This window comes from Crocodylus porosus, unplaced genomic scaffold (genome assembly GCF_001723895.1).
Source record: "Crocodylus porosus isolate Cpor-Errol unplaced genomic scaffold, CroPor_comp1, whole genome shotgun sequence".
Lineage (NCBI taxonomy): Eukaryota > Metazoa > Chordata > Crocodylia > Crocodylidae > Crocodylus > Crocodylus porosus.
The window spans coordinates 1,502,941-1,515,543 of NW_017728925.1; the positions used below are offsets into that span (position 1 = coordinate 1,502,941).

General features: G+C 48.4%; 1 protein-coding gene across 2 annotated transcripts in view; it reads left to right on the top strand.

Annotated features, from left to right (window-relative positions):
• NOXA1 (NADPH oxidase activator 1) overlaps positions 1 to 12,163 on the top strand; it is a 23,476-nt gene extending 11,313 nt beyond the window's left edge. Inside the window, exons 6-15 of one of the 2 annotated variants that reach the window (XM_019540511.1) lie at positions 439 to 498; positions 1,537 to 1,574; positions 4,135 to 4,276; positions 4,873 to 4,932; positions 6,539 to 6,623; positions 7,127 to 7,185; positions 8,287 to 8,459; positions 9,193 to 9,298; positions 9,392 to 9,515; positions 11,817 to 12,163. In XM_019540511.1, the coding sequence (XP_019396056.1) occupies positions 439 to 498; positions 1,537 to 1,574; positions 4,135 to 4,276; positions 4,873 to 4,932; positions 6,539 to 6,623; positions 7,127 to 7,185; positions 8,287 to 8,459; positions 9,193 to 9,298; positions 9,392 to 9,515; positions 11,817 to 11,914 (945 nt within the window). In that variant the 3' untranslated portion in view covers positions 11,915 to 12,163. The remainder of the gene's footprint in view (positions 1 to 438; positions 499 to 1,536; positions 1,575 to 4,134; positions 4,277 to 4,872; positions 4,933 to 6,538; positions 6,624 to 7,126; positions 7,186 to 8,286; positions 8,460 to 9,192; positions 9,299 to 9,391; positions 9,516 to 11,816) is intronic. The other variant, XM_019540513.1, reaches the window with a different exon arrangement.
• Positions 12,164 to 12,603: the final 440 nt, after the last annotated feature.

Genomic DNA, 12,603 nt, shown 5'->3' on the forward strand with positions numbered 1-12,603 from the left:
CCTCTGGTGCAACCACCAGATTGCCCAGAGGATCTTGCAGGGGCCCCACATTTCCCGGTGCTTTCTTCATCCTCCCTATATATTTGAACAAGGATTTTTTGTTATCACTCCTGTGAACTCTGCCCTCTTCTATAACTTTTATAGGTCAATATCCACTTGTACACAGAGGAGGTGAACAAGAGGGTAGTTCACTCACAAATATGTGAAGAATCTGGCTTGCAGGAGCCTGAAAACCAGGCACTGAGGCAGGTGGAGTCACTGCCTGGATCAGATCTGCACACTCCATTGCATGCTGTGGCTTGTCTTCATGCCTTGCCACTGTGGGCATGAGCTTATGTGGACACTTGGCTCAGTGGCTGGGTCCCAGGAACAGTTTTAACAGTGCCTTGCTGTACTTTCATCTGATCTAAAGTCAATCATCACTTTGTCCCCTGGCAGGTGATCTCCTCTGTCATTCCTAATGATGAGTACATTGGGTTTGAGCCTCTCAGGCCACAGGTGAGTGGATCAAAAGAACAACTGACGCTGCAATGCAAGATCATATAAAGATATTGCTATCATACAGCTTCATATAGTACACTCTCAGGATAAAAATCCTTTACTGGAAAAGGCTGTTGTAGAATCCACAACATTTTAATGTACAGAGATGTTTCCTGGGACTCTAAGTCTTCCCATGTATCCCACTGCTAAGCATACCCTCAAAGCTCCATATCACAGTAGGTACCTTTCTATGCTTTAGAGCCCATCACTAGTATTTCACTGTTAGTCAGAGGGGGCTATCATTCAGGAAAGTGTATCAGCTGATCTGATGTAACTGTAGTCTGACCTTTCCTGTCCCCTGTAAGTGCAGCTAAATCATAATTTATCCCCAAATGAAATGGGGGATAAATTATTGAGATTTGGCTTCATTTACTGTGGAATAGGAGTGGACAGATTAAACAATTACACCAGATTCAGCTACACCATGGTCAGTCCTTCCTCACCCCATTTAAAGTGTTCTAACTGTTTTACCTGTCCAGGCCCTGAATTAAAGCTCTAAGAGTAGAGTCCCTGCCATACTTGCCTTATACTTGTCAAGCACCATAAGAAATCCATCGCAGTAAATCTGTGTGAGTTACACCATCATATGAAGCCCTTACAGTTAGGAGTGGGAGAGCATGACTAGACTGTGTGGAGTGTAGTTGGAAGAAGGGGATACCAGTCCAACACTTCTTAGCGGTGCAGCTCATTAGAGTGGGGAGTGTGCACATTTTCATTGATTTCACAGAGAAGTAGGGCTGGAAGGGACCTCAAGAGATCATCTAATCCAACCAGGTATCAAATGTGTGACCCTGGTGTTATTAGCACCACGCTCTGAAGGCTCTCTTTACAGGGGCTTTAGCATGACAAGTATGGACAGGAGAATAGGAGGGAAAAATATCATCAGAGCCTGAAACTGTCTCTGACCCTGACTCTCCTGGCCAGAGAACAGGTGTATATAACTGAATATTGGTTGGCCACAAACTTTTCTGAGCTGATGCTGTTGTTTCTTCACAGACAAAGGGCTTTTACAAACCCAGTGCTGATGCTGTGCGGTAAGTAACCAGCTCCCTCCTCCACCCCAGCTCTGCTCTTCTATCACTCTTCCCTGTACAGAGCATCTTGTTTGGTCCCCATTTGTCCTGGTTTGAAAACCCCATAATATCCCAACCCATATGTCCATCAGTGTGGAGAAAATGCTGAGCATGTAAGGCTTGTATGACTGCAAGAATTATTGCAATAATGCAGAACTATTTACTACTGTTACTGAACATCCATGGTATCCTTTGTGCCACAGTCTCAAAGCACTCCATGTATGTATGTGTTTCAGTACTTGTAGCATTGCACTAGTTGGTGCCATGATGCAAGCAAAGGATGAACTTTGGGAATTCTCAGAAATAGCTGGAGGATGCCAGAAGGAAGCTCTTTCAGCATCACTTGGTTCTAGTAGATGATAGCAGGTTCTTCAAAATGCCATGCCTTGTCATTCCTGATAGACTACAAACAAAGGCTAATACAGCAGAAGCATAACTAGCAAGTTTTGACCTTGAGCAAAAGCCTACTAGAGAGCATGCAGGGAGCAGAGGGATGATCAGTGCCAGAGAGCAGGTGAGGGGTGGGAGGGCAGGTCAGCCTTACTGGTTGCTGCCAAGACAGGGTCTCTCTCCACTCCTGCTGTGGTAGCACTGTGGTGTCCCTGTGCCCATATGCTGCTGCTGCTGCCATTGTCTTTTCCTTAGTGATGATTTAAGCTGTGCTTGCTTGTATTTGTGAGGTGTGTGAATATATGGGGACAGAGATCAGGGAGATAGAGCAGAACAGACTTGCCTTTTCCTCAGATCCCAGAAAAATGGAAACTCCTTCTTCTGAATTCATAGATTTCATAGACATTAGGGCTGGAAGGGACCTCGGGAGATCATCGAGTCCAGCCCCCTGCCCAAAGGGCAGAAAGTCAGCTGGAGTCATAGGATCCCAGCAAGATAAGCATCCAATTTACTCTTGAAGGTGTTCAGTGTAGGTGCTTGAACCACCTCCGATGGCAGGCTGTTCCAGACCTTGGGGGCTCGGACAGTAAAGAAATTCTTCCTTATGTCCAGCCTGAAATGGTCTTGCAGTAGTTTATGACTGTTTGACTTTGTTGTCGCTTGGGGCACTCTGGTGAACAAATGTTCCCCCAAATCCTGGTGGTCACCCCAATAAACTTATAAGTAGCCATCAGATCACCCCTGAGCCTGCACTTTTCCAGGCTAAAGAGCCCCATGGCTCTCAGCCTGTCGTCGTAAGGTCTGTTTTCCTGACCTCTGATCATGCGCGTGGCTCTCCTCTGGACTCTCTCAAGCTTCTCCACATCCTTTTTGAATGGTGGAGCCCAAAACTGGACGCAGTACTCCAGCTGCAGCCTCACCAAGGCTGAGTACAAGGGGAGAACGACGTCCCGGGATTTCCTTGGTCAGGAAGGCACCAGAGAAAGGAGTAGGCTCACTCCTGGGAACAGTGCTGCCTGAGTGTGCAACTGCACCTCTCTGTCACACTTACCTTTAGAAGAATCAGAGTAGAAGGGTCACAGTGTCTTTTCCTAGTCTGCAGATATCTGAGGAGATGAACCAAAGAAGCAAAAATAAGACTCGCACTAAACCCATAGATAGCCCCTCCCCAGGGGTAAGAAGGGCTCCAAGGCTAGGGACAGATGGTGTGTTTATCCCTGGATAAGTTGTGCCTGTGTTTGTCCCAGAAGGTAGCAGTGTGGGGAATGCCTGAATGTGCAGTGTGTGGAGCTGCTCCTACCCTGTTCCCAATGTGCTGGAGGAGCCAAGGGACAACTAAAGGAGTGGAGACACTCTGGCTGGCAGCCAGAACATCTTCCAAGAGGACAAAGCCTCTGTGCTTACCAGCGCACACCCCTATGTGCGCTACACTACTTTTTAAATGTTTTTTTTAGCTACTGGGATTCCCTGGTAGCAAAATTTGCCCCGGCACTGCAAATTTGCAGCGTGCCATATGTCTTAACATTCTGGGCATGCGGTTTGCAGCACCACAGAGGTTTGCAGTGCCACAAACGGCACATGCTTGCATGTCTGGATGCGGCTCTTGTGTCTTCTTTGTCCTGGGATAAAATGGTTTATCCTGGGACAAATGCAATGTCTGCTTGCAGCCTTAGCAAGGATACTCTGGCTGCATCCAGACAAGTGAAGAAGTTTGGTTTCCTTGGGACAAGTAGTAGCAGCACACCTTGTGGGGGTGGGAGAGGCTGGGGCTAGCAGCTGTGCTGGTCCCAGGAGCCTTACTTGGGGCCCTAGGGGCAGAAGAAGCTGAAGCTGCAGCACTCCTGCAGCTGGGAGCCTGGCCAGCAGCTGGAGCATGGCTCTGGCCATCCAAGCTCCAGTTTTGGGCAGCACAAAATGCCACCACATATGCCATCCCACTTTTTTCTTCATGGGTTTTTTTGACCCCAGGATCTCCCTGGGTCAAGAAAACCCTCCGCACTGCTGCAAGGTAGCAGCATGGGAAATGCCTGAATGTGCCATGTGTGGAGCTGCTGACGGGTTGGCACTCCAACATACCACATGGCCACATTCATCTGGATGTGGCCTCTTTGTTTCTTTTTTTTCTCTCCAGAGACTGTGACTCAGGCTATTATCATGTCCTGAGTCATTATTACCCCAAGGACTCTGAGGAGGTGGCTTTGAAGGCCAGCAGCCTCGTCTTTGTACTAACCAAAGACACAGATGGCTGGGCTACAGCCATACACAATGGACAGGTATGTGAAACTGGAAGGTCCTGGGCATGCACCATTAGCAGGGCCTCCATGAGGCTTTAAGATATTTCTTTAGTAATTCTCTCGAGCTGTAGGAGCATGAAGAATGGAATATGTTGGTACCTCTTCTGAAGCTATCATCAATTTATTTTCATGGATTGGCTACAAGGCATAGGAGTCTTTAAGGATTGTTAAGCTTCTAATTGCCATTGGGCAACAAGAACAGGTGAGCTGCTTGCATCAATAGGAGCATCACCTTCCACAGAAAAAAGCACAAAGGTATATCCAGGATTCATTCAGTGTCCCACTTATAACTGCTATCTGCAGAGCAGTTTCCTCAGAAGGGGCAGTAATATATTTCTGTGTGCTCCCATTGGCATCACTCTCCATGGGCACACCATGGCTGAGTCAATGCTTGTATTGTTTATATTGCAGTAGTGAATAGGAACCTGGGTCTTGAAGCATGACCTCACTGGGCTATGCCCTGCGCTGACTCATCTCAGATACTGCCTGCCCCAAAGAGCTGCCATTCAAAGGTTCTGTGTCTGCCAATGTAGCTAGGTCTCACCTGGTTTTCTCTTCTACTTTGCATTCCCCAGAAATTGTGCATACCAACCTCTTTACTGGAACCTGTTCATGACCCAAAGGCTGACAAGTGGGTAAGATGATAACTTCGTAATCATGGTGGTGGGGAAAGGGCAAGGAAATATGTTCAGGACACTCAGGCATGGTATGTGAAAGTAATCTGAACCTGAAGACCTGGCAGTGGGTGTCATTTCACCAGAGGGAGAGTCCAGAGCTTTTGAATAAGGACAATGTGAAATCCAAGCAGTTGGAGAAAGGTGGGGTTTTTTCGTGCAGCTCTGATCTGTTTCCTGCAGAGTCTATTTGTTTTATCAGCCTCTCTGCCTGGTTGGAAGCTTTTGTGTTGTAAGCAATGTACCATTGCTCTCATCATGAGGGATCCTGGTTTTCTCTAATAAAAAAATACAAAATTTTCTGATTTAACCCCCACCCTCCAAATCCACATTTTTCCATGATTAAAATGAAATGCCACTATATATACATACATACATATACATATATACACATACAGATTTTTACAGCAGCACAAATTATAGGCTAATAGACATCACTACCTGTTGCTGCACCACAGGACAATAAAAAAAACACCAAATCCACCTTTTTTTCTGTGGTTAAAATGAAATGTCACTATATATTGTTGCTGTTGCTGGACACGCCCACACCCCCATGCTGGCTTCCCGTGCAGCACCCTGCAGCTGCATACCGTGGCCCCCCCACCCTGATGGCCAGCGCACCCAGTGGCCACATCTGGCAGTTGCTCCCCATGAGGGGAACAGGGGGGGACCACAGTGTGCCACATGGGGAGTGGGCGTGGGGGGTGTGCCCTGCCCCATGGCCATGGGTTGCAGCCAGTGGGCACTGCCTGTGTGCCCCCATGCCAGCTCCCTACATGCCCATGCACCATGCCCCCCCTGGACCCTGTGTGCCCTGCAGCCACAGCCAGCAAGTACTCTCCACGTGGAGGGGGCATGGTGCATGGCTGTGGGGCGGCACGCAGGGAGTAGGCACAGGGGGCACACCGCGCCCCACGATGCACCTGGCAGTCACGCCCTCCCCCGCACTGGGAGTCCAAGAGCCAAGAGTAACAAGCTGTGGAGTCCAAACACTAGGAGCTCAGCTTACAGTTCAGGCAGGCATCAAGGACCAGAGCTAAGAGACTAAAAGGAAGGCATCAGGAGCAGGCCAGAGGAAAAAGTCTGTCTCATTAAGAACCTATAGGGCACATCTACATATTCATTAATGCACCATAATCAGTGCTATCGTGCATTAGCACAAATAAATGCTTTTTTGTGATGCATAATGCTCATTGGACTAGTCAACTGTGCATTGGCACAGTTTTTGCCAGCCATGCTAATACACAGTAGAATTAATCCAATGGGTATTAAGCGTCTCATGTAGATGTGCCCACAGAGTACCAGCTGCTGCTTATATCCAACAGCCACACCCAAGCACTTTAACTGGGACCAGCAGGGGGCACTCAGGTACCAGGCAGCTGGCAGCCAGTCCCACCAGAGTGATCAGGACCAGTGGGCAGCCTGTCAGTCTGCCTGCCCCCCAGACTCCTGGCAAACAAGGAACACTGTAGCTGATTTCTCAGAGCCTTGTGTACTTAGAACCGTACTGCCTGACATCGACCTCTTGTACTCTCCCCAGTGTCTGGCTCATTTTTCTCTCTTGCAGAAAATTGATAATGGGATCCCACTTCCCCCTGATAAAGTACCCCCCAGCCGACCCCACCTGAAGCAAAGAGACAAGCAGCAGCCAGGTAAATCTCACTTTGTGGGACCAAAGATCCCAATGAGAACCAGTACTATGTCTGTGTGCTCCAGATGTGGCCCTGGATAAATGCTGTAGCTGCCATTTGTCCCTTGCTGCTCTTCCCACATTGCAGAGTACACAAAAGTTCTGCATCTCCATACCAGAAGGGTGTATACAGCCTCTCTGCCAGGGAGATGTGGCAAAGAACGTCTTGCATTCAAAGGCTTGTCTAACTGTATCCCAACTACATAGTTGGCCCAATAAAAAAGATCACCCTAAGAAATCCTCGCCTCTCACATAATTTCTGGGCCATCATGACTACAACATCAGTCTTGCACTAACAAGTGAAGTAATAAAATCTTTGGTCCTCAAGTTGGCAGGAATCCTGCAAGCCTGGACCTGACCAAAACTCTCCAAATACATCTCTCCAAAGAGGCATTTCCAGCTGGCGGGGGCATTGGGTCTGTATGAGTCCTTATTGAGTCTCTCTTGATTTGTTTTGCTTTACAGGATCAACTGAGGGAGATGGCATTAATGCAGATGATGCTAATTCCCAAACAAACTTTATGGTAAGATGCTCCAGTGTCACAAACCCAAACTAACAATATGCAGACAAAGTTCATCTTATAAAATCACTGGAACGTAATGCAAGGGCTAAAACTCTGAAGCTGTCCCAAATTCTGGAGCTCACTGAAAAGACTCCTTCCAGCCTGCAGTCCCCATCTCAGAGAGATTTTTTTCCAGATGGCTTTTGTTCTATCATCAGCCATCTCCCTGCTACCTCCTGAGCCCCTCCATCATCACAGGTTGTATCTATATCATTCTCCAGAGCTCTGCCTCCTTGTTGCACTGGGGATCCCTAAGGTCACCATCTACAACAGTAGAGCTGATTGAACACTGTAATCCTGACTCCCCAAGTCCCCTGTTTCAGTTATAGCGTTTTCTGTCTGTACCAATGGGGTAGACCCCCACAAACAAACAAAAGAAGTCCAAATTACTGGTGGGTTGAACATCAGTATTTGCTTTCTTCTGAGACATTATTCTTTGCTGCACTTCCTGATCCAGATGGTTGCCATGTACAGCTAGCAACCATGCTGTGCTATGCTTTGAAGTGCTGTATAGGTGTATTTCTGTATAGGTAGAATCACTTAAACCACTTTTGCCTGCTTCATATGAGGCTAAAGCCCTTCTTCAGTGGAAGTGAAGTCACCTCTACCCCTATTTCTGTTGGCTAAGCCAGGAGACTCTGCTGGTGATTTGGGGGTCAAGCTTCAAAAGCTACAGTTTCCTTAGGAAATGTTGATACCTGTCAGCACCTTTATCAGGCTGCCTTTATAGGGCACTGTGATTGTGAGGACTCTTCCCATTTCCCCACTGGCAGGAGCAGAACCCCCACGCTGAGTAGAGAGCAGCAGAGCCATAGGATTCAGATCTGGCCTTCTTGGGATGATAATGAGTATGTTAGGATCCTGGCTTTCAAACCACCCATATGAACTACCTGAGACATTTAAATCTGGATCCTGGCTGCTCTGATGCTATACTTGCAGTCAGTTTGGTGGCCTTGAGGTTGGGTATTTGGTTTCAGGCACGTTTCTTAATTTTGATTTCTGCTGGTGAAAGAGCCCAGAACAAGCCACCCAAACTGGACTGTCCTTTGCACCATTTGTTAGCAGGTCCCACGGTCCCCAAAAGAAGCAGCTTTCACTGTGGATGGAACCATCCTACTGAAAGTCCATTGCTCTTACACAATAGAAATGCAAGTGAGAGAGGCTCTATCTCTGTCTGACCTCAGGTCTCTGCTGAAGGAGAAGTTCTGTCAAGATGCAGAGCATGGAAACCTCAGGTAAGGTCTTGCATATCAGACTGGAAAAAAGCCAGAACTCTGGGTACGTGTAGCTGATGCAGAGGACTTATTTGGAATTCTTCTTGCATGGAGAGCTGCAGCTTTCTTCTCACCTTTGCAGGGAAGCAGCTGAAGTTGTGCAAAGAGGTGTTAGCCCAGAGGTTCAGGCATTACAGCTTTGTCTGCCACCCATCTCTCTCTTTGGGGTGTGTTGTCCTTTGGTAGGGCTCACACAGCCCTAAAAATAGTTCACAAAAAATATACACGCACAGCAAATGGTACAACGTCCCCCTTCCCCACAGACTTATTCGTGTAGTCTTGTCCTGTTGATATTCCATCCCACCACTCTAGGACACAGCAGAAACACGTAGGGGGCCAGCAAATAAGTTTGAACAAGGGATGCTTCAATGAAGCAAAACATTTTCTGTGAAGCCGCACCAGCATTAGTGGAACTGTGGGAAACAAAGAAAAATACTAGTGTAGATGCCACTGGCATGTATTTGATTTTCTCATACCTAGCTTGGCATTTAAGGCCAAGTTCAACTTGATTATACCTTATGGGGCTAATTTGGAGGTGATGTTTAAATGGATGGGAGTTTAAAGGGCACTGGGTTAGTAAAATATATGAACTTAGGATACAAGAACAAAGACTAGGTTGCATGGCCTAAGTCTGTTTCTAAGACATTTTCTCTCATAGATGAGATAAACTAAATGAGTTAATGAATCACTGCAGTTACAGGCATTCAAGCAGTGAAAAGCTGATTGCAGTTTCTGGGGAAGAGGATCTTGGGAAGATGTGGCAGCAGGTGATGGATGGAAAGCTGACACTCTGGTGCCAGGTACATGGACCTTTTGGGGGCTTTTTTGCCATGTTAGACTCTAGGGCAATCTCTGCATGGCTGTGTGATTTACACTTTGGCTTTGTCCTGTAGGGCCCAGATTCCTGTTCAGACAGACCCATTCTCTACCAGATGATAGCAGCATATAGATACACTGCAGAAGGGCCAGAGGATCTGGAATTCAATGAAGGAGACACATTGGACATCCTCACAGAAGGTAGCATTTTTCTTCCAAACGAAATGCTGTATTGGGCAAGGCTTGTTTGCAGAAATGGCATAAGAATGGCTTAGACCAGGGGTCAGCAACTATAGCCTGCAGACTGGATCTGACCCACAAAGGGATTTTATTGACCCCACCAAGCATGTTCACATGAGAATGCACCATCTAGTACCCACCTCTGTCAACTTGATCATGCATTAGCAGATGCATGAGGAAGAGGTCCAGGGAGGTGATGATTCCCCTCTACGGGGCACTAGTCAGGTCGCAGTTGGAGTATTGCGTCCAGGTCTGGGTGCCGCACTTCAAGAGGGATGCGGAGAATCTTGAGAGGATTCAGAGAAGGGACACTCGTATGGTCAGAAGCCTGCAGGCAAGGTCCTATGAGGAGAGACTGAGGGACCTAGATCTCTTCAGCCTTCGCAAGAGAAGGCCAAGAGGTGATCTTGTGGCTGCCTATAAATTCATCAGGGGATGGCACTAGGGAATAGGAGATGCTCTGTTTACTAGTGCACCCCCTGGAGTAACTAGGAACAATGGCCACAAATTGGCAGAGAGCAGATTTAGGTCGGACATAAGAAACAACTTCTTCACAGAAAGGGTTGCCAGAATCTGGAATGGGCTTCCAAGGGAGGTAGTCCTCTCCAATACCTTGGGGGTCTTCAAAAAGAGACTGGACAAGCACCTACCTGGTGGTCGTCTGACCCCAGCGCTCTTTCCTGCCCAGGGCAGGGTGTTGGACTCAGTGACCTACTGAGGTCCCTTCAAACCCTAACATCTATGAACTGCCACTTCTGGCTTGAGGCCTGAGCTGTATTAATTTGGTCCACTATTACTGAAAGATTGCTAACCCCTGACTTAGACCATGAGCCTTCTATTAGCTGGGTGCCTAGGCCAGGGGTGGGAAAAGTCTGGCCCACAAGCCAGATTCAGCCTGTGGTAGACTCCATTTCCTATCAGCCCTGTGGTGGAGGCTCCTTCTGCTGCTACCAGACCCAGCTCTGATGCCCAGTCAACCCCAGCCCATCCACCCTGCACCCACCATTAGGGGTAGGACACCAAGCTGGGCAACTGGGATGGGACCGTGACCAGGAGTGAGCCAGGCAGGCAGAGCCAGGGAGATCCCGGGATCTTGGGGTGGTTACAGCATGGGGCCGGGGCCAGCGCAGAGCCACAATCCATTGCATGCATGACCTTGCAATGACCACAGACAGGGGTGTGAGGGGAGCAGATCGTGGCTCTACCCCAACCCCAGCTCCTGCCCCGTGCTGTCACTGCCCCAAGATCCTGGTCCCGGCGCAGCTCCCCACCCAGCCGTGCACCCTGCCTGCAGTGCTCCCCACCAGTCTCCATGGAGACCCTGGGAGCACAGGGCTGTGACCGTGTGAGGCCATAACACCAAGGAGCCGGGCAGAGCCCTTGTTCTGCAGCCCCACACTGTCACAGCCCCATGCTCCCAGGGTCTCCATATAGTGGGCATGGGCAAGTATTTCGGCTGAAGAGCCGCTTAACAAGTTTTGGTGACCTGTCAAGAGTCGCATGGGTAGCCCCACCCCTTGACAGTTGCTCTGCCCTGTGTCACCATCTTGGGACCAGAACTCCCACCCCTAACCCCTGACCTTTGCCACTGGAAGTCCCTCCCCTTCCTCTGGAAGTACTACTTTTGTGGGGGTGGTTGCCATCTTAGAACCAGGAAAAAACAAATCATACACTTAAACTCAAACACCTACTACAACATATTTATTACAAAAAATAATTTTATGATTCCTGTTTGCATACTGTATATAGAAGGGATTGCATAGTAACTCAAAAATAAATTCTTAGTTTTGTATATTGTGTGGGTGTGGGTGTATGGTGGGGTGTGTGTATGGGAGGTTTGCGAGGGGGTATGGCTGTGTGTGTGGGGGGCACAGGGCATGTTGGGGTTGTGGGGGCAGGCTGTGGGTGTGTGGCATTTGTGGGGTATGACAGAGGGTGGGGGGTGTGGGGAGCACTTAGGGCTCAGGCACCCAGTGGGACATGGCTCCAGCCAGCACTGCACATTGCAGCAAGGGGTGCAGCCTCCGCCAGGCAGTCTGTATCACCAGCGCTCCCCACCACTCACGTGCAGCTCTCGCACTCACTGGGCACAAGAGGGAAGACCCAGGCGCTGGAGCCAGCTTCCTTCTTCTGTGGGACTCTGGTACAGAGACTTGTACTGGCTCTTAACATAGGGGAGAATTTCTCCCTTAACAGTTTCTAATCTTTCTTTGCTCATCTAGGAAATTTCTAGATCCTCACTGTTTTTTTGTGTCTTACTAGTGAATGAAGATTGGCTTGAAGGCCGTTGCAATGGTAAGATCGGCATTTTTCCCAAATGCTTTGCTGTTCGAGCCAGCGTGGACCCAGCCCAGCCTTAATAAAGTGGAGCCTTTTCATGTCAGGCAGCACAAGAATCAGCAGAGCTCAAGCCCAGCTTCATTTTATTTCTGTTTCCCAAAGAACAAGAGAAGTTTACACCAGTTTGTTCAGTTCAAGCCAGAACTAGCCCCGCTCAGTATTTTAACAAAGCTTCCTACGAAGGACATGTGGTATGGGACTGCATGTTATCTGAGAACCTGTGAGAATCAGTTCAGAAGCATAAAGAGCATTTTCTATAACCCATTTCACTACTTGTTTTTTGTTGTTTTTTACCTCTGTATTGCCCAGTACTCAAAGTGGGACAGGAGCTCTGTGTAGGCTGAGGAGCAGGGGTGAGTACAGAGCTGGGTACAAGGCTGCCTTGTAAGGAAAGACATATTGGGAAGCGCTCATATAGCCCACAGATGGAGCTTTATTATCTTGGAGCCACCACAAGTACCTTCTGAACACAGGACTCTTGAGAGTACGCTCAGCCTATTGGCTTCATGGTGTGCTTGGCCTGCATGGGCCTCTGGGAGCTCACTCAGCCCAATAGCTTCACCACAAGCTTGGACCGTTCCAGTCCTTAGGAGACCTCCTTCAGCCCATCAGCCACAGGGTAGACTCTGCATCACCCACCTATAACTACTCAGCCTGCATCAGCCTTTAGGAGCTCATTTGTCCCTTCCTACTATCTGTCTGTCCTTTC